Below are 17,859 nucleotides of genomic sequence, written 5' to 3'. Positions count from 1 at the left end.
ATGGAAGAACAGCTCTCCTATTTCCCCCAAAGAGGCAAGATACTATTTTTTCCCCTTTTCCCTGCTGCAAATCTTATCCAGTCACCTCTTGGGTGTCTGATATATACTCACTCTGCTTCTGCAGACATAAGGGGCTAGAAAAATGGTTACTTTGCTGTGGTTGCTTAATGATCTGCTGAAAAGTTGGAAAAAAGTAATTCTGTAGCCATCATTGGTTTCTGCCTCTTCTCTAAGCTTGCATACAGAAAGAAGCTAATAGGTGTGTTGATTTGTTTATCAGATTTATATCCTGCCTTTCATTCAGGAGTTCAGAGGGGCATATCTAGCACTCTTCTTCCCATTTTTTCCCACAACAACTACCCTGTCAGAAGTTGGAGTGAGATGATTGACCCAAAGTCACCAAATTAGCTTTTGTGGCTGATGGTGCTCTAGAACCTGGGCCTGCCTGCTCCTACTACAGCACCTTAACCACTACACCACACTGACCTTGCTCATGGCAGTATTTCTGGCGTGAGAAACTATAATCTGGCTAAACAGAGCAAAATAAAATAGGAAGACTATGTCATGTGAGACCCTGCAGGGAAGCAGGTGCTTTCTTGCCCTTTTGCAAAGTCTGGGCATAGACTTGTGTTAATGAATGTGGTAGAATTGTTCCGTGTCTCTGCTGTTCGCTTGGCCTTTATTCATAATATTCAAAAATACACCCCCCCTTTTTTTTATTTGTCACCTTGACAAGATTCTATGAAAATAGGTGTTGGCAGTCTTGTTGCTAAGATCCCAACAATAACTAGCCTGTAAGAATTTTGCTTGCTTCCTTCTTAAATCACAAGAGTAAATGCCAAGCTCTGTTTTGCGGGGAAGAATTGAGGATACCATAGGCTGGCAGGGGAAGCATCGCTCCCTCTTTTTCCACTGCGGGTTTCGCTTTCTAGCCATTTCAGAAGCCTAGAGGAAGCAGGGAATGGTCACTAACCAGCTGTTTCTGTGCTAGATCTGCCACTCCCTGCTGATCCAGCATAAACTAACATGGATTGGCAAAGGATCCTGGCATTGCTCTCTCCCTCCTCCACCGGCCCATTTAATTTCTGTGCTGAATGCACAAGAAAGAGCTTTGTCATCAGATATCAAGAAGGCTTTGCTCTGTGTGACTGATGGAGGCCCATCGAGCAGGGCTGACCAAGTAGAACAGGATCCCTGCTTCCATAGTCCAGCCGTCTTTTGTAGGATTCCTTCATTGTCAGCCCCAAACCTAAGTGACTGATTAAAGGAGGGCCAGGTTGTGGTCTCTCTCCTTCACCTCTCTGCACACCCTTGGCTTCTGCACACTAACTTGAGTGGAATTCCTGGTTGCTGTTAGCAACCATGGGTGAAGACTTAAAGGCAGAACTGCAGGAGGGGAAGAGATCATGAGATAGAACACACAGGACACACCATGGGCTTTTTGTGTGTATAGTTATTAAAGCATCAGAAATGGGACAAAATGTGATAATTGGTTGGGGGGGTTGCTTTGTTTTGGACAGTTGTGCAGTGTATAATGAAGCCATGGAAAATCATTTGGGTTTAGGATAATCCAAACTTTGAACTTTTGTGACAAAGATGGAGTATTTGCTGCTTAGAGTCAGCCATGCTTAAAGTAGCTTAGAAGCCAAATAAATTAACCTGGCCAGGTGTTCAAATATAATGAGATATTAAACCTCCCACAGGGAAACCTTTTGTTGGAAAGTTATTTTAATACATGGATTTTATATTTTTAGAAATGGGGAAACAATTGTTTGTTTCTTCATCCCAGCAGGCCTTGGGAAAACCTGTATGCCATCTGACATCCATTCTGTATCTGACCTAATTTGTAGCTTCCATCTGAAACTCTGAACTGTTGCAGAGGGGGCTTGAATCCCACATTTGAATGCCCTTTCTGTCTGAGTGACTAATGCCATTTTTCCTGAGGAAGAATTCTTCGAAAAATTAGAAACTTGCGTGCTTTACTAAACTTCATTTGGTCTACTAAAGGTGTTGCCTGAAATGTATTTTGCAATAGATATAAACATTGTACAACTGTTTCTGTGTATCACTGGACAGTCTGGTCAGGCCTGATAGCAAAATGAGAATGAAGAATCCACCTTCCTGTTGGCTAATTTGTAATTGTGTCAGTAATTGGAACCACGTTCCAAGCTGTAGGGATTTTCATTGTTGTTCTACTACTGGTTTGAAGTGTCATCCAGGAAACTTGGTTCCCTGACTTGTCTGTCATGCACACCCAAGGTACACAGATACATAAATAAATACCTGTAGACACAGACACACCACCCACGCCCACATGGGGGAAGTGATAGACAGAAATGAAGTATACTATTAAAATACAGAGAAATGAAGAGAAACTTTAGAAAGTAGCTGGCGTGTCTATTATATAAATGGCCCTGTTCAAACTCAATAATTTTTTCTGCGTTTCTTAATTCTACTGTATTTGTCTTATGGAGATGTCCATAAGTCTTGCTCATGTCTGACAGATATCCAGAGTCTTGCCCATGGATTGTCACTTACCCTGCCAAGTTACAGATTAATATTCCTGGCAGGTTGAGCTAAATTAACAAATCTGGTTTTTACCTCAGAATGTTATTTACCTCAGAAATTATCTAGCTCCCTTGGGGGTCACATCCAATAAATTAAGTTTGGAAGGTGCTGTGAGGGAGGAGAAAATTGCCAGGGGTGGTTATCTCAGCCAGTTATCAACAATAGTATTGGCAGCTATATTGACCCTATAAGAACCCACTCACTGTCCTTTTAGGATCTTTAGTATTGTAGGGGCTTCAACCAAAAGCCTTTGTTCTAGGCAACAACCAGCCTTGATGACTGATTAAAAAAAAAATCTCATAGATCCTAGAATGCTCCCAGATCAATTCATACTGCTTATTTCAGAGCCTAAAATTTCTGGTTTTTACCTCAGAATGTTATTTACATGCTTTAAACTTAGGGCAGTCCTGCATAGCAGCCTTCAACTACTAGTCTCCTATGTTGATTCTGGCTGAAGATGAACCTGGCTTAAGTAGTCTCTGTCTGGATTTCAAGGTTTGATAATGAGGCTGGTCAGGTGTTCTGTTTGGACCTTGCTTCTTACAGCCCTGAGTGGTGGATTCCCTGCTGCTTTATCCCACCTGCAGTGCTGGAAAAGCAGCTACCAATTGCTTTCCTTTCTGTGAGCAGATCTTTGAGGGCATGTGGTTTCCCTTGGTGTGACAACCAGCAGTCATAAAATCTTATATGTGGAAGGAGGCCTAGAGCCCATCTAGAATAGAGTTTGCTTGTTTTGGATGAGCATGTCATTCGTCTGCCGGTGGGTCCCATTCCTGCCATCACTAGAAGGGGAAACCACCCTTCCAAACTTTTGTGGTTTTGCTCACAGTCTCTCTCCTCCTCTGGTAGGTGTCAAAGCAGGAGGAGTTCTTCAACCTTTCACATTGCCAACTGGTGACCCTGATCAGCCGGGATGAGCTGAATGTGCGCTGTGAGTCAGAAGTCTTCCATGCTTGCATCAACTGGGTTAAATATGATTGTGAGAACCGCCGACTGTATGTCCAGGCCTTGCTGAAAGCCGTGCGCTGCCATTCCCTCACCCCACACTTTCTCCAGATGCAGCTACAGAAGTGCGAAATCCTCAAGTCGGACTCCCGTTGCAAGGACTACCTAGCCAAGATCTTCCAGGATCTCACCCTGCACAAACCCACTAACGACATGCCCTGCCGCGCACCCAAGGTGGGTCAGCTGATCTACACAGCAGGGGGCTACTTCCGCCACTCCCTCAGCTATCTGGAGGCTTACAATCCTTCTGATGGCTCCTGGATCCGACTGGCTGACCTGCAGGTGCCTCGCAGCGGCTTGGCCGGCTGTGTAGTGAGCGGGCTCTTCTATGCGGTGGGGGGGAGGAACAACTCTCCTGATGGCAACATGGATTCAGATGCCATTGACTGCTATAATCCCATGACCAATCGGTGGTCTTCCTGTGCGCCTATGAGTGTGGCCCGTAACCGGATTGGCATAGGAGTAATTGATGGCATGATCTACGCGGTGGGCGGCTCGTTTGGGAGCACTCATCACAACAGCGTGGAGAGGTAAGGGAGAAAGAAGCATTGAAAGAATCCAGTCTTCCCAAATCTTGCTCGTATGTTCTGTTCCCTTGCTCTGGCTCACAGGACAGCCTTCACAAATGCAAAATGGTCTTATAAGGCCCTAGAGACCTGGGCACTGTTTTTCGCTCCCATAAATGGTGTATCCTTTTGAAGATTTCTCCTGTTTTCCAAAAATGTACAAGGCAAAGAAGCACTTTTCCAGACCTGACAAACATGCACTGAAGCTGTTTTATGAGAGGGGGTGTCTTGGGTGTCTGCACAATGTGATTGGACAGGTTGGGCTGGTGAGTCCCACCCCACGTGGAGGGAAAGAGATTGCAGAGAGCTGCTAACTTTCCCGTTGGCCTGTCAGCAGTAATATCAGAACAAGGCCTTCTTGTAAGGGTAATAGGGACACCTGGATTTTTTCTCATGCAGTTAGAAGTATTGCTAAAGGAAGAAAAGGCACAGAAGAATTAATGGTACATACAGGAAGAAGGAATTTCTTGAAGAGCCATTAAAGTTGTAGAAGAGAGGAGCCCAAAGAAAACCCATAATGCTTCATCTCCTGCCTGGCTCATCCTTGAGTTGGGGGCACTATCCAGCTTGCTCCCTTCATCAGGGGCTGCAGAGAAACGGCACAACAACTTAGCCACTGCCAGTTAGAGCATCTTTGTTCAAACAACATAGAGAGCAGAAGCAGGTAACCTGATGTAGCTTCTCCTCTTCTTCCAGGTATGAGCCAGAGCGTGATGAATGGCAGTCAGTGGCACCCATGCTGACACGGCGGATTGGTGTCGGAGTGGCTGTGCTGAACCGTCTCCTGTATGCTGTGGGGGGCTACGATGGCACTTACCGCCACAGCTCTGCCGAATGCTACTACCCTGAGCGTGATGAATGGGAGATGATCGCCCCAATGAAAACCATTCGGAGTGGAGCAGGTATGTGTGGCAATGTGAACTCCATATTTGGGACTAAAGATGTAAATTTTCTGGAAATGTGGAAACCACAAGGGAAAAAACTCGGGTTTCTTCCTTTTTTTTAAATGGAAAGTTGAAATTTGGAAAAATGGAAATATATGCATTTTTATACCAGTCGCATTCACAATGCTATTTTAAGAGCATACAATACATGTAACTTGGCTTATTCATGCAGTTATCCTGTCTGGTATATTTATTAAATGTAAAAGTACATTTTAGACATAGTAATTACCTTTATTAATTACGTCTCCTAATGGCATTTACTTTAAAAACTTGAAAAAAACTTCAGGAGCTCCTTTGTGCAGCTTCTGTTTTTTGAGGCCTGGGCCCAGGGCAGATCTCCCCAGCTCTAAATAAAAAGGTCAGCCTTAGACAAGCCCACAAGCCCATCAGGCACAGATCTTCCTCCTGACTCTTTTGAGGAAAAGGGGACCCATCTGTCTCACTCTTGCATTTCTTTCGTGATTTGTCAGATTTATGTCCCACCTTATGCTCAGGAGCTCAAGGTGGTCTCACAGAGTTATACTGTCCCATTTGTTCCCTCTGTTGAGGACCTTTGCTGTTCTAATGGTCTAGAGGAAGTATTCCTGTTACAAGTTAGTAGGCACCATATGGGGGAAATAAAGGATAGCAACGTAGGAGCCCCTTGTCATGCTACATTCATAATTCTGAAAGAAAACAGTTCTTGGTTGGTTTGTTTCATTTTTTTTTAATTCTTTCCCAAAATTTTCAGTTTTTTCCAAAAAAAATAAATAAATAAGGCTGGGGGGAGTTGTCCCCTGGGCTTTCTCATCTCTACCTGCAACAGAGAACCTTCAGAGTACAACTAGCTGCTATCTCTTCTCTTTCATTTTGTTCTTCCACCTCTGCAATTTAGATCTAAACCCTGTGGAGGAGTTAAATTTGGGTTCTATGACTATGTTCTTTGTTGCCAGAGATGGTAGCGGTATCCGGAAATGGGCAGGAAGACCTAGTGGGTGGCTGCTGTGATATGTTAGCTAAGTACTTGGCATATAAAATCCAAACAGAGTGAGATGCTGGCAGCACAGAATTCAAAGATGTAATGGCTTATGATATCATCTGGGAAGTTTGAGCCTGTTAATTAATTAATTAATATTTCAAATTTGTCACCACCCATCTCAGAATGACTCTGGGTAGTTTACAGTAAAAAGAATAAATATTAATTAAAATAGAATAAATATTAAAATACATTAGTTACAATACATTACAAGAAGACTTCCTATATTTATATGAATAATATCTTCCAAGGAGTTATTAGACTTGGGGAGTGTCTTCAAGGCACTAGCCACCCCCTGGGTTGGTTATATTCCCTCTCGCCCCATGCAAGTTGGCAGAGCCAGGTCTTCAGCCCTTTCCGCAAGGCCAGGAGAGTAGGGGCCCACCTCACCGCTGGGGGAAGAGTGTTCCATAGGGCAGGGGCAATGGCAGAGAAGGCTCCCCTCCTGGGCCCCACCAGTTGACATACTGCCATAGATGGGGTCCGTAACATACCTTCTCTGCCTGACCGAGTGGGACAGGTCAATGTAATGGGGATGAAACTGTCCCTCAGCTACCCCCATGCCATGTAGGGCTTTAAAGGTGATAACCAACACCTTGAATTGGACCTGGAAGCAAACTGGCACCCAACGCAGCTCCCGCAGCAAAGGTGTTACATATGTCATCCTTGAGGCACCCAAAATTGCCCATGTGGCTGCATTTTGCACCAGCTGTAGCTTCCAGATACTCTTCAAGGGTAGGCCCATGTAGCACATTGCAGTAGTCTAATTAATCTTGAGAAAGTGAACAGAGTTCCTGGTGTAATGAGCTCTACTGCCTTTGGGCTTGACTTGTACAAGCTGCTAAGGATAAGGAGCTAGATCAAAGCCCTGGTGAGGTGGGGAGACCCCTCTGATGCATCTTCTCAAGGGGCTGACCTTGGATCTAGCTTCCTGGACAACTACAGCCCCATCTGTAACTTCCCTTTTGGGGAGAAGGTTGTTGAGAAGTGGTGGGATAGCAGTTACAAAGGCTCTGGAAGAAGTGGATTATCTGGACTATTTTCAGTCGGGGATCAGAGCCCAGGCATGAAACAGAAAGTGCACTAGTTGCTATCATATGGTAGAAATTATATAGGAGGAGCACAGCCTTACTTGGCCTCTTGGACATCTCAGTGGCCTTCAGTAACCTTGCCCACGGTAGCCTTCTGGGCCATTTTGAGAGTTAAGGATAGGCGGCAGTTTTGCAGTGGTTCCTATCCATCTTGAGTCGGTAATTCCAATTGAGGGGAGTCGGGCAGTGTACAAATTTAACAAATAAATAACTTATAAAGTTGCTTGGGTTCTGGATATGTGTGAGACTATTTGCTCCAAATAGATTCTGCCTGCCCAAGGCATGCCAGTAAAGAGGGCATACTGAGAATCCGCGCTTCCTATGAGGTGGGGCAGGAGGAGTCCCAGAAGGCAGCATTCGGTGCCAGAGCATCCCTCTTATGGAATCGGTTGCCTCCCCAAAATAAGATATACATCCTTGTTGTTAACATTAAGAAAGCTTGTGAAGAGTGTTTAAGTGGACATTCAAGGGTCAATGAATTGTGGACAAGAGGGAGGGAATGCTGATTATTAGTGTTCTGTTCTTTTTTTTATTTTTTTTTATCCAGCCTTTATTATTTTTATAAATAACTCAAGCCAGCAAACATACCTAATACTCCTTCCTCTTCCTATTTTCCCCTCAACAACCACCCTGTGAGGTGAGTTGGGCTGAGAGAGAGTGACCAGCCCAAAGTCACCCAGCCAGCTTTCCTGCCTAAGGCGGGACCAGAACTCACCATCTCCCAGTTTCTAGCCTGGTGCCTTAACCACTAGACCAAACTGGCTTTTATTCATTATTCATTCATCCATCATATTATTATTAATCATATTATTGATGAATTTGTTGTAAATGTAGATTCATTCATTTATTCATTCATTTAATTTGTATGGCTGCCCATCTCAACAAGTGACTCTGGGCGGTGAATAATCATAAAATTAGTTAAAAACAAAATTTCACTTTGAAATTGTAAGTCTTTTTATGCCACTCCAATCAAGCAAATTGAAGCAGCTTACAAAAGCTAAAAAACAATATCTACAAAACCAGAGTTGGTCTGTATCTAGTGCCCACACTAATGACTTGAACAGCGAATGGGTATAAGCCAAGGACTACCTGTAATAAAATAAACTCTGGGCCATGGTGGGTTATTGTTCAATACTCAACTGGTGATAGTTGTCCAATTAGTTCTACGCTGAAGTTCTCAACCTGAATTGAAAATGTACCAGAAGTTGATTTTGGCTGCAGCAAGAGTAGAGACCATATGCCTGCTAATTCCATGGTACTCTAATGCTTTGGGGAGACTTCCCTGCATTCAAGGAGAAGGCAGCAGTGTAGATGTCTCCTTGCTGCTGTTTCCTACCAAAAAAATGGTACATTCTGGGTCCAAGAATAACATTGCCTTCTACTTGAGAATTGTTGCCCAGGACAGACAGAAAAGATCTGCAGTCGTCCAGGCATTGCTAGACTTGTTAGCCTAGCCCTAGATGCAGTTAATAGACTAATGATGATAACTGTATTCCAAAAAATATCCAAAATCACAGGCTTTCCACTGCTGGCCTAAGATTGCAAGAGGTCCTGACCCTGAGAATGTTATCCTGAGACTGTTGGAATAAGTCATGCCTGTCTTTAATGCTGTTCTTTTCCAATGCAGGAGTTTGTGCTCTGAATAACTGCATATATGCCATGGGGGGCTATGATGGAACAAACCAGCTGAACAGCGTGGAGCGCTATGATGTGGAGGTGAGCACCTGGTCTTTTGTCGCACCCATGAAGCACCGTCGGAGCGCACTTGGGGTCACTGTATACCAAGGGAAGATCTACGTGCTAGGTATGTTTGGCCAGGGACTATAGCAAGTACCTCTCAGCTGGATGTGGGAAAGTACACAAACTATGGCCATTCAGTCCAGAGCTGGCTTAGCTCACTTTTGTTAATGAGGTGGAAGCAAAAGCCAGATTTTATTTGATATAACTATTCTTGCACATATTTATTTGGACAGTTTACTGAGCTCTCAAGTACATTACATTGGGCTACATGGGTTGAAATCAGTGATGTAGATGTGTGTAGGAGTGCTCTACTAATGTTCACACTTTACTCCCAAATAGCAATTGGGGTAAGATTCCCTCCATGTGTATGTGTTGAAATGTTTCCAGGCTCCTGGAAATCTTGATTAAAGGACCAAGGGCAAACATGACATTCCATAATAACTATAATTCAGGGTCATTTATATTCTTGTTTATATGATGCCATCTAAGTTTTGCCTCATTCAGCACAGCAGATGTAAGTAGCCACCTTACAGAACACACAATGGATATGGCCAAAGCAGCAGGATTCATGCTAGCAAGAGGCAGAAGCTTTGCCACTAGAAGTCTTAAGTGCTAATGATTGCTAGGAATCTTCCTCCCTCCTTTCCTTGTTGCTGAGATTTCACATGGCTGGCTGTTACCTTTTGCCTAATAGAACTATTTTCTATCCAGGGAATCACCAGAGCTGTACTGTGTGAGTGCAACTCTGTCCTGCACAGCTGGAAGGCAAGGGGTTGGGGGGAGGGTTGCTACTGATTCAGCTCCGTGTTCTCCCTTCAAGTCATGGGACTTGAAATAGCCTCTGGCCCATCTTGGATTAATTGCTGATTGTCTTCCTGCAGGTGGCTATGATGGGCAAACATTTCTGGATAGTGTTGAATGTTATGACTCCACCACGGATACTTGGACTGAAGTAACTCGTATGACATCAGGTCGTAGTGGAGTAGGCGTGGCCATTACCATGGAGCCATGCTGCAAACAAATGGATCAGCAAAAATGCCATTGTTAATGGTAACAAGGAATGCCGCACTTCCCTTCAGATGGAAGGGGGAAAACAAGTAGGAGAGGATTCAGTATTATAGAATACCTGCTGCCAAGTTGTATTCTGCCAGAATCAAGGAAAAGTGCCAAAAGGATGGGAAACACTTCAAATCCCAATTGAACCGGCTTTGAGGGAACAACAATGAAGAACAGCTCTTACTGTGCTTTAAGAGGATAGCTGTGGTAAATTTGTTGTTGCCTTTCCACACTGCTCCTGCTCAGTCTGGGAAAGATGCATCCGTGAAGAAGGGAACCTCTCTGGGAGAACTGCAGGAGAGCTTGATTCTCACTGGGCAAGTCTTTTCTGGCCTCTGGCAGTGAACGGACCTTCAGGAAATGATCTCCAAATCAGGATAGGTGGAAGTATTTTGTACATAGTGCAGCCCTGAGCCCTCCTTAGAAATGTGTATTATTCATACGGTTTGGCAGGTTAATTTTTTGCTTGGCAAGTTTGTCAAGGTGCAGATGGGGAGGGATGAGAGGGAGAGAAATTTATGGGGCACTCTTCTGTGACTGATGATCTGCAGGTAAGTGAACACTGATCAGTACAACTTGAAGACCTCAGGTGGACCTTTGCTTATGCTGCTTTTCTATTATCCCATAAGGAAGGGCTTACCCAGACTGCGACCTGCATTTTTCCCCTTACCCATGGGTGGTACCTCTTAGGAAACTGGTTTTGAAGTTCTACTTCTCACATTAATAAAACACCTTTTGTGATTAGTATTAATGTTTATTTTGCTTCAGTCTGTATTTATTCCGTTAACACTCTCCAGAATACTGCTCTGCCAAAAAGCATAACACAGAAGGAGCCACTGAAATATTTCTTGCCTCTGGGAATATCTACTACATTGTTTACTGTTTGCCAAAAGCCGCCTTATTCACCAGGATGTATTCACCAGGTTCCAGAGGTAATCACTGATAAAGCAGGGAGAATGCTGGCTACTGTCGAGGTTAATAGATTGAGCAATATCTGGTCCATAATGGGCTGAGAACAAAAAAATAGGGTTAAGGAAAAAATTATCCATGTTTCTTCCCCTGGCCCAGCCCCCAGTTCCATGGAATGGAAGGATACTTCCTTTGATCAGGGTTGGCTCACAGGAATAGTCCCAGTCAATGTGGCAGATCTGGTAATAAAGATGTACAAGATACCTGCCAGATATAACAAAACATAAGGAGTTGCTCATCCTGGCTCAGATTATTAACCCATACAACCCAATACTGCCTGTACTATAGCCTATCAAAATCTACAATTGCTGAAATCTGCTCATAGGCTATGTTGGCTAGTGATGACAGGTCTCATGCCTAATGAATCTGGAAAATGCGAAGCAAGGGAAGACTGGCTGTGTAGTGATTTCCTGGAGTGCTGCTGTGCTTTTCATTTAAAGCAGGTTCCCCAAAACAGTCTATATCAACTCCCAAGGATCAATGGGACTATCCAAAGGATCCATTACTACTACTAGTAGTAGTACTATTAGTTAAAGTAGTATTTATTAAATTATTTTCATATAATGTTTGGGGATTGATGAACAATCTGAAACTTCATTAAGGGGTTGATGAACCGAAGAGTTTGGGGAACCCTGGTTTAAAGACTTTCTTTTCCCATTGTGCAACTTCATACATTTTTTTTAAAAGCATGCAAGCGTTCCAAGTATTCTGCATGTATTAGCTAGTTATAGTGTCTACAAATGTATATTTTTACTCAAGTTCATAATTTAAGAGCAAAGATTCTCAAACTGCATGTTGCATCCCTGGCAGAACATGAGCAAATTTGGGGGAATCACATACATTAACTTACTGGGGGTTTTTGTGGTGCCATGTTTGATAATCAATTTACTAATTTAGAATGTTTATATGGCTGCCCAACTCAAACTACATGCATAAAGGAGTTTGGTAACCAAGGTAGAAGCTGAGTACCCTAGTCTTATTTCCTCCCCAGTAATTCATCTTCTGCAAATCAGATTAGGTAAGATTTTACTCACGTAGCTGACGTAGACCTGTCAGCTTCTTCTGCTGCGTTCTGCTGCTGCTGTCTGCTTTCTTCTCTCAATGTCTCCAGCTGTTTTCTTAATTCAGTATATTGTGTGAGTGAAGGAATCCAATTAATTCTCCAAGCCAACAGAGCTCTTAATAATACTCCATCAGTAACAGTTTCAGTATTGTGGGGGATCCAAAAGCAAATTCCAAAATGAGTGCCTAGAAATCTTTCTATCCTTGGTATTTACCACTTAAGGCAGTAGGTACACTTCAGCACCAACTGATCCATTGGCTGTCCCTGCTGTCTTTTGCAACAGAATCAAAATCTGAGCAAAATAATTCAGTGAAATGTCTCAACCAGAGAAAACTGCCTCAACCCTTTTGAAGAGACCAACCACAGATAGCACAGTTTAGCACAGATAGCCAACCACAGCACAGCAGATAGCACAAACCACAGACAGCACAACATAGCACAGATAGTACAAACCTGCCTTTGTCAAAATATCCCTGTGATAGAAGACAAATTCCAAAGCTACTTTGGGATTTGGGGGGGGAAGAGTTGCTCCTTTTTCATTTTTTAACTTTTTGCTATTTTCCTCCTTCCTTTTTTTTCCTAGGCTCACAGTCTCAGCAATATCCCTATTAAGCCACAACATAACCCAGCACTCTCTCTTCCTGTCCCCTTTTTTCACCTGTACTTGTCCTATCACAGCAGGGGAATTACATGTAATATGCATGGGAAAATGTGCCCCAGAGATTATTTCCACCTTGGACATGTAATACACGTCAGTCTACCCAATTTATTAGTAATAAAGGCTTCAGCTCTTGCCTCCTGTTGGGGCACAAAACTTACTCTCCCTTGATTTCAAAACACCATAGATCATGATCCTTCAGCTAGTTATGGAGCGCCTGGGTTCAGCAAATTGTCCAGCTCTGATTAATGGAGGGGCACTTATTTATGATAGCATGCATGCGCGCGCACACACATTTGTCAGATCACCTTGTACCAAGGAGAGCCAAGGGTAGATAGGCAGCTAAACAGTCAAAAGCAACTGGACCGACTACTTATCTGGCTTCAACATCTTGAAAACTATGCCTCCTCTGCCATGAAGCATAATGGGGCACAACCTCTGCCAAGCCAAAAAGCCATCTCAGCCAGCTCAGATACTGGGCTTCCTGTTTGTGACACCAGAAATATAGGGAAAATTTCCCCTTAATCCCAAATTAGGGCAGTACAACCAAAACAGTGCTTTGAATTCTGATCACAGGCTGTTCTCAACAGCAGAGATAAAAGTTCATAGTTAAGAAACTTACCATGTTGGTTTACATATATTACATCACCTTTTCCGGCATACCATATTAACAATGGTTGATTTAAGACAAACTTGCTGCTTTCTCCAGGAAATTGTACTGTACAAGGCAGCAATCTGGACAAAGAGAGCTTGTTTTTAACTTGTTTTTTGCCTGTGCTCCTTAGTGTTTATTCCCTTCTCTGGCAGTACTTTGCTTTCTGCAACTTACCTGCCATTGTAATGGCTTCGAACTGATTCTGTTGTGCACCCTAACTACGACTGAGGTGATGTCTGCCAAAGTATACTGACTTTGGGGTCCAGCACAAGTCTAAATAAAGCTCAAAACACTCAGCTTACTGGATGCAAGTTGAACACTGAAAACAAATCCAATTTTCCCTTTTGGATGTTCTCAGGCCACAGCTGACTTGAGCCAGTGTTTCATTGTATTATGGCATGGCTTAGATGTACCATCCTATCAGTTTTTTCTCTGGACCACATCAGTGCAGCTGTTCTGGAGATGGACTGGTGGTTTTTCAGAAATTAATTCTCCAAACCAAAAGTGGTCTGCGCTGTTCCAGACATGAACTTCTTCCAGTTTGGAGAATTAGCTTCTAGAAAACCACCAAACCATGTCCTGAAAGGTGCAGCCCAGAGAAGGAATTAAATGTTAGGTTTCAGACATACCTAGTCTGGAGGGAGTGAGATCATGTTAGAAGATGCTTTAACTCAGCACCAGAAGCCGACATGGAAGGATATTTAGTATTGATCCTCAGATTTTCATCTTTTTCATTTGCCTGAAGCAATTCTTCTTCAGTTTTCTGCAGCTTTTGGATACTCACCTTCAACTCTTCTTCCCTGTCAGAAAGTCTCTGTGCAACTTTCTCCTCAGTAATCATGAGCTCTACAGTGAAAGCAGAATTTGGGAACATCTTCAGTTAAAATATAGCTGCTTGACAAAACTGAATTTCAGCATTAGTTTTCTTGCTCATCTATTAGAATACTCAGCAAATTTGAGGGGAGAGCCTAGAAAGCAGGAGACCGTGAGTTCTGGTCGCGCCTTAGGCATGAAAGCCTGCTAGGTGACTGTGGGCCAGTCATTCTGCCCAACTCACCTCACAGGGTGGCTGTTATGGGGAAAATAGGAGGAGGAAGGAGTATTAGATATGTTCACTGCCTTGAGTTATTTATGAAAATAATAAAGGCAGGAGAAAGAATTTTAAAAAAATCTACAAATCCCCTCATCATTCTGGGCTTTATTTTAAGTGCAGCCAATGGTTTTTGAAATACTATATCAGTTTTTTTTCAATCTGATGATCTCCAAACACACTATTGTAGTCTTCTCATAATCCTCACTAGTATGGCAACAGTTCATTCAATTTGGCAACACCAGTTTGAGGAAAATAATCCACGTGCAGAATTGTGTACAGAATGTTCCAGAATCCCTGCACAGGGATGTGCAGAATGTTCCATGCACAAACCATACCTTATAAAGAACAGTTGGTTTCAAATGGTCCATGTCCAAACTAAAGCATGCTTTTTTGGTCTGTGTGACAAAATGGATCTTACTTGTTTACAATAGGGATGAAAATGCAGATTTCTGGGGTGGGAGGTGGGGGAAGAGTAGGGGGAAAAAAGGCTGAGGGGTTTCTTTGATGGCAATGTATGGCAGTGACAATAATGGTAATGGAGAAAGCAGTGAAAAATGAAAAGGACAACAAGAAATGAATAACCACTGTTATTCAGTGGTTATGCATTATTCAGTGGTTATTCAGTTGTATAACCACTACCATATTAGGAGGCTCCATGGTGCTTCCTGCACACACCAGAGGCCCTGTCTTCTCTAAGCCAGGGTGACATACACCAGCCTTGCATGACTTGCCCCATAACATCTCTCAGGGATATTCCTCCAGATTTTGCTACAAATGAAACAGGGAACAATCAAAACATTCCAACTTTTTTCCTGCCAAACTGTGGCCAATTCAAAATAGTTTGGTAGAACTTCCAGAACATTACAATTTGATTCATGTTTGAAACAACACACGTTTTCCACTTGGTACATAGCCATAATCCACATTCAATGTATTAGGAACCTATCAAATAAGCACCCCTAGATTAGTTTAATATTTGAGTTTAGCAATGTAAGAATGGGTAAACTGTGGCCCTAAAATCACACACACCCCCTTTGGCCTACTTTTAACCTTCTCACATGATCAGTTTGAACTCTAGCGAGAGCCTTCTTTTTCCTTTCCTTTCCTTTCCTTTCCTTTCCTTTCCTTTCCCCTTCTGCTTTAGTCCTATACATTAATAGACTGCCTCTGTGAAATGCAACTCTTGATAGAAAAAACAAACAAAAAAGATAGTTCAGTTCTGCCTTAAAGTGAAAACAAATTGTAGCACTATCCTTTTCCCCATCCCCTCATGATGTAATTCAGAACCAACAAGTCTCAGTTACGTAGCAAGCTCTTTCAATAAATGTCCCAAGCTGGAGGGAAGGTTGATTAAATCATATCAACAGATCCATTCAGTACCATTTTTTCTATGTCCTTAAATTACTGGTGCAAGCTAATGAAACAATACTTGCAAGAATATTCAGATTGTGCAAATATATTACCTCCCCCCTTCTTGTTTTAAAAGAATACTATAGAAATAATGTTTAAAGAAAAACACAAAGGAGAATAATACCTCTGATTCATATTACAATACCAAAGACACATAGTGGTAAATCTTTTCAACCTGGAGATGTATAATTCAAATGTTATAATGACTTTTTTTTGGTAAAATCATTATAGACTGCTTACATCTACCAAAATAAGACTCTATTTTCAACATATCAGACCCCAAGTTGAGGCACTGTTTTTCAAAGTTATAATAAAAGTCAAAACAAATTTTATACAACAAATGTTGCAAAACACAATTTATTTTAAAACAATAACTTCTAAGATTCATTGATAACCAATTGCTTATTTGTTGCATTGGTTATTCCTGTCAAAATAATTTAAAATGAGCATAGAATCAGAAAATTATAGATACAGTACTGGGCTGTGATCCTAATTACCCTGCTATATTTTACTTATAGTGTCAAATATCATGAGGCCTTGGACTCTTTACTGTTTTGTCTACTGCAATGATCATAACTTTACTCCCCCTTTTTAAAAAGAATTCTGTTTCATTCTAATGCATTTCCTACTTTTTAAAAACACCACATGATTTACATGAAGGTTAGGCAAGTTCTGCTCAGATTAATGTCAGTGGCTAAGTTTACATTTTCCTCCTTAAGCGACAACCACACCAAAGAAGTCTTGACTGTGCAGGGCTAAGTCAGGAAAAGCCAAGAAGTACCTCTGATCAGCTGTTTTGTGGTCTTCTGGGTATCCAAGAGTTTGTCAATCATTTGCTCCTGTTGGGCCAGATTGTGCTTAAGCATGTCCATCGCCTTGCCCCCTGTCATCAATTTGAGCAGTTCCTTGCTCACTTCTTCCATATCTTCAATTCGTTCCCTGAGGGCAGCCATTGCAGGTTAAGTGCCAAGCTAAAAGAGAAGAATCCTGACATTGAGGGAGTCTTAGGGAGGCATGGTCGCAGGTGCCACAGGAAAAGTGAATACCTGCCAAGTTTCTACCTGAAGCTGAATATAGGTAGCAAACTTTGTAAAGCAAAGTTATAAACAGAATTAATTTTTTTATCCTTATGAACCTCTTTCAGATTTGCCCCTTTCCCAGGTTTGTCCTTTATTTTTTCCAGGAAAATATGGTCACTGTAAGTATAGAGTAGTATAACAGTTAAAGTGTTGAATAGCTTTTACCTGTCCTCCATCTTCACTCATGGAAACTCGCTGGGTGACTTTGCGCCCGTCATTCTCTAAACCCTACCTACCTCAGAAGATTGTTGTTGACAATAAATGGAGAAGAGGGTGCTATGCACACCACCTTTTGCTCCTTGGATACACATCTAGGGGAGCAGGACCGTTGATTCCCAGCAGGAACAGAGCGTTGAAGTGGCTTTCTTTCATTTTTGGAGTATTTCATACAAGGTTCCAGTCCGCTGAATGACTTTGGGATGGTCGCTCTCTCCCAACCCAACCTACCTCACAGGGTCGTCATTGTGGGGGGGGGGGGGAAGGAGGAGGCAGCACTATGTTCACCTTCAGGCGCTTCTGAAGGAAAGGTGGGATACATAAACCAACCAACCAACCAACCAACCAAAACAAATAAATAAAAAGGGCTTCTTATGGGCAAGACGAAGTCTGCTATGACTACAACAGGGCAGGATAACGGAGGAGGCCCAGCAGGCAAGCGAGCCCTTTACTGCTATGCGCTGCCAGTGAGGCTCTCTCGCGGCCGCCGCCGCCACAGTCCCAGCTTGCTTGAAAGGCTGAACTCGGGGCGACTGTTACCAAGCTCCGAGCGTCGATTTCCCGCTCCCGGGCTTCGAACGCGTGTACGTGAGAACCCATATCGTGCGACCTCCCTCCCTCCCCGTTCGCGGACGAGCCTTTCGCTCCTTACCCAACACCACCACCCCGGACGAATCCAATCTTGGCGCCCTAAAACCTATTAGGAGCACGCCACTCCTATTGGTCGCCGC

General features: G+C 42.9%; 2 protein-coding genes across 5 annotated transcripts in view; one reads left to right on the top strand and one right to left on the bottom strand.

Annotated features, from left to right (window-relative positions):
- Positions 1-10,740, top strand: part of KEAP1 (kelch like ECH associated protein 1) — a 20,886-nt gene extending 10,146 nt beyond the window's left edge. For 2 of the 3 annotated variants that reach the window (XM_007426568.4, XM_007426569.4), the window contains exons 3-6: positions 3,418-4,103; positions 4,836-5,041; positions 8,817-8,993; positions 9,811-10,740. In XM_007426568.4, the coding sequence (XP_007426630.1) occupies positions 3,418-4,103; positions 4,836-5,041; positions 8,817-8,993; positions 9,811-9,977 (1,236 nt within the window). In that variant the 3' untranslated portion in view covers positions 9,978-10,740. The remainder of the gene's footprint in view (positions 1-3,417; positions 4,104-4,835; positions 5,042-8,816; positions 8,994-9,810) is intronic. The other variant, XM_088137698.1, reaches the window with a different exon arrangement.
- On the bottom strand, positions 10,719-17,859 carry SPC24 (SPC24 component of NDC80 kinetochore complex). Of its 2 annotated transcripts, none has more exons than XM_007426570.3 (6): positions 17,781-17,859; positions 16,615-16,804; positions 14,032-14,176; positions 11,989-12,081; positions 11,082-11,158; positions 10,719-10,994 (listed from the first exon to the last, which is right to left on the bottom strand). In XM_007426570.3, the coding sequence occupies exons 2-6, from the start codon at positions 16,784-16,786 to the stop codon at positions 10,888-10,890; spliced, it is 594 nt and encodes a 197-aa protein (XP_007426632.1). In that variant the 5' UTR covers positions 16,787-16,804; positions 17,781-17,859; the 3' UTR covers positions 10,719-10,887. The 2 variants fall into 2 exon arrangements, with proteins under 2 accessions (XP_007426632.1, XP_025021408.1); XM_025165640.2 differs by lacking the exon at positions 17,781-17,859 and adding an exon at positions 17,149-17,770.

This window comes from Python bivittatus, unplaced genomic scaffold (assembly GCF_059951505.1).
Source record: "Python bivittatus isolate LINGU-HERP-01145 unplaced genomic scaffold, Pbiv_v1 ctg000220_np1212, whole genome shotgun sequence".
Classification (NCBI taxonomy): Eukaryota; Metazoa; Chordata; class Lepidosauria; order Squamata; family Pythonidae; genus Python; species Python bivittatus.
Note: the sequence above shows the minus strand (reverse complement) of the source record. Positions and strands in the feature narration are given on the sequence as shown.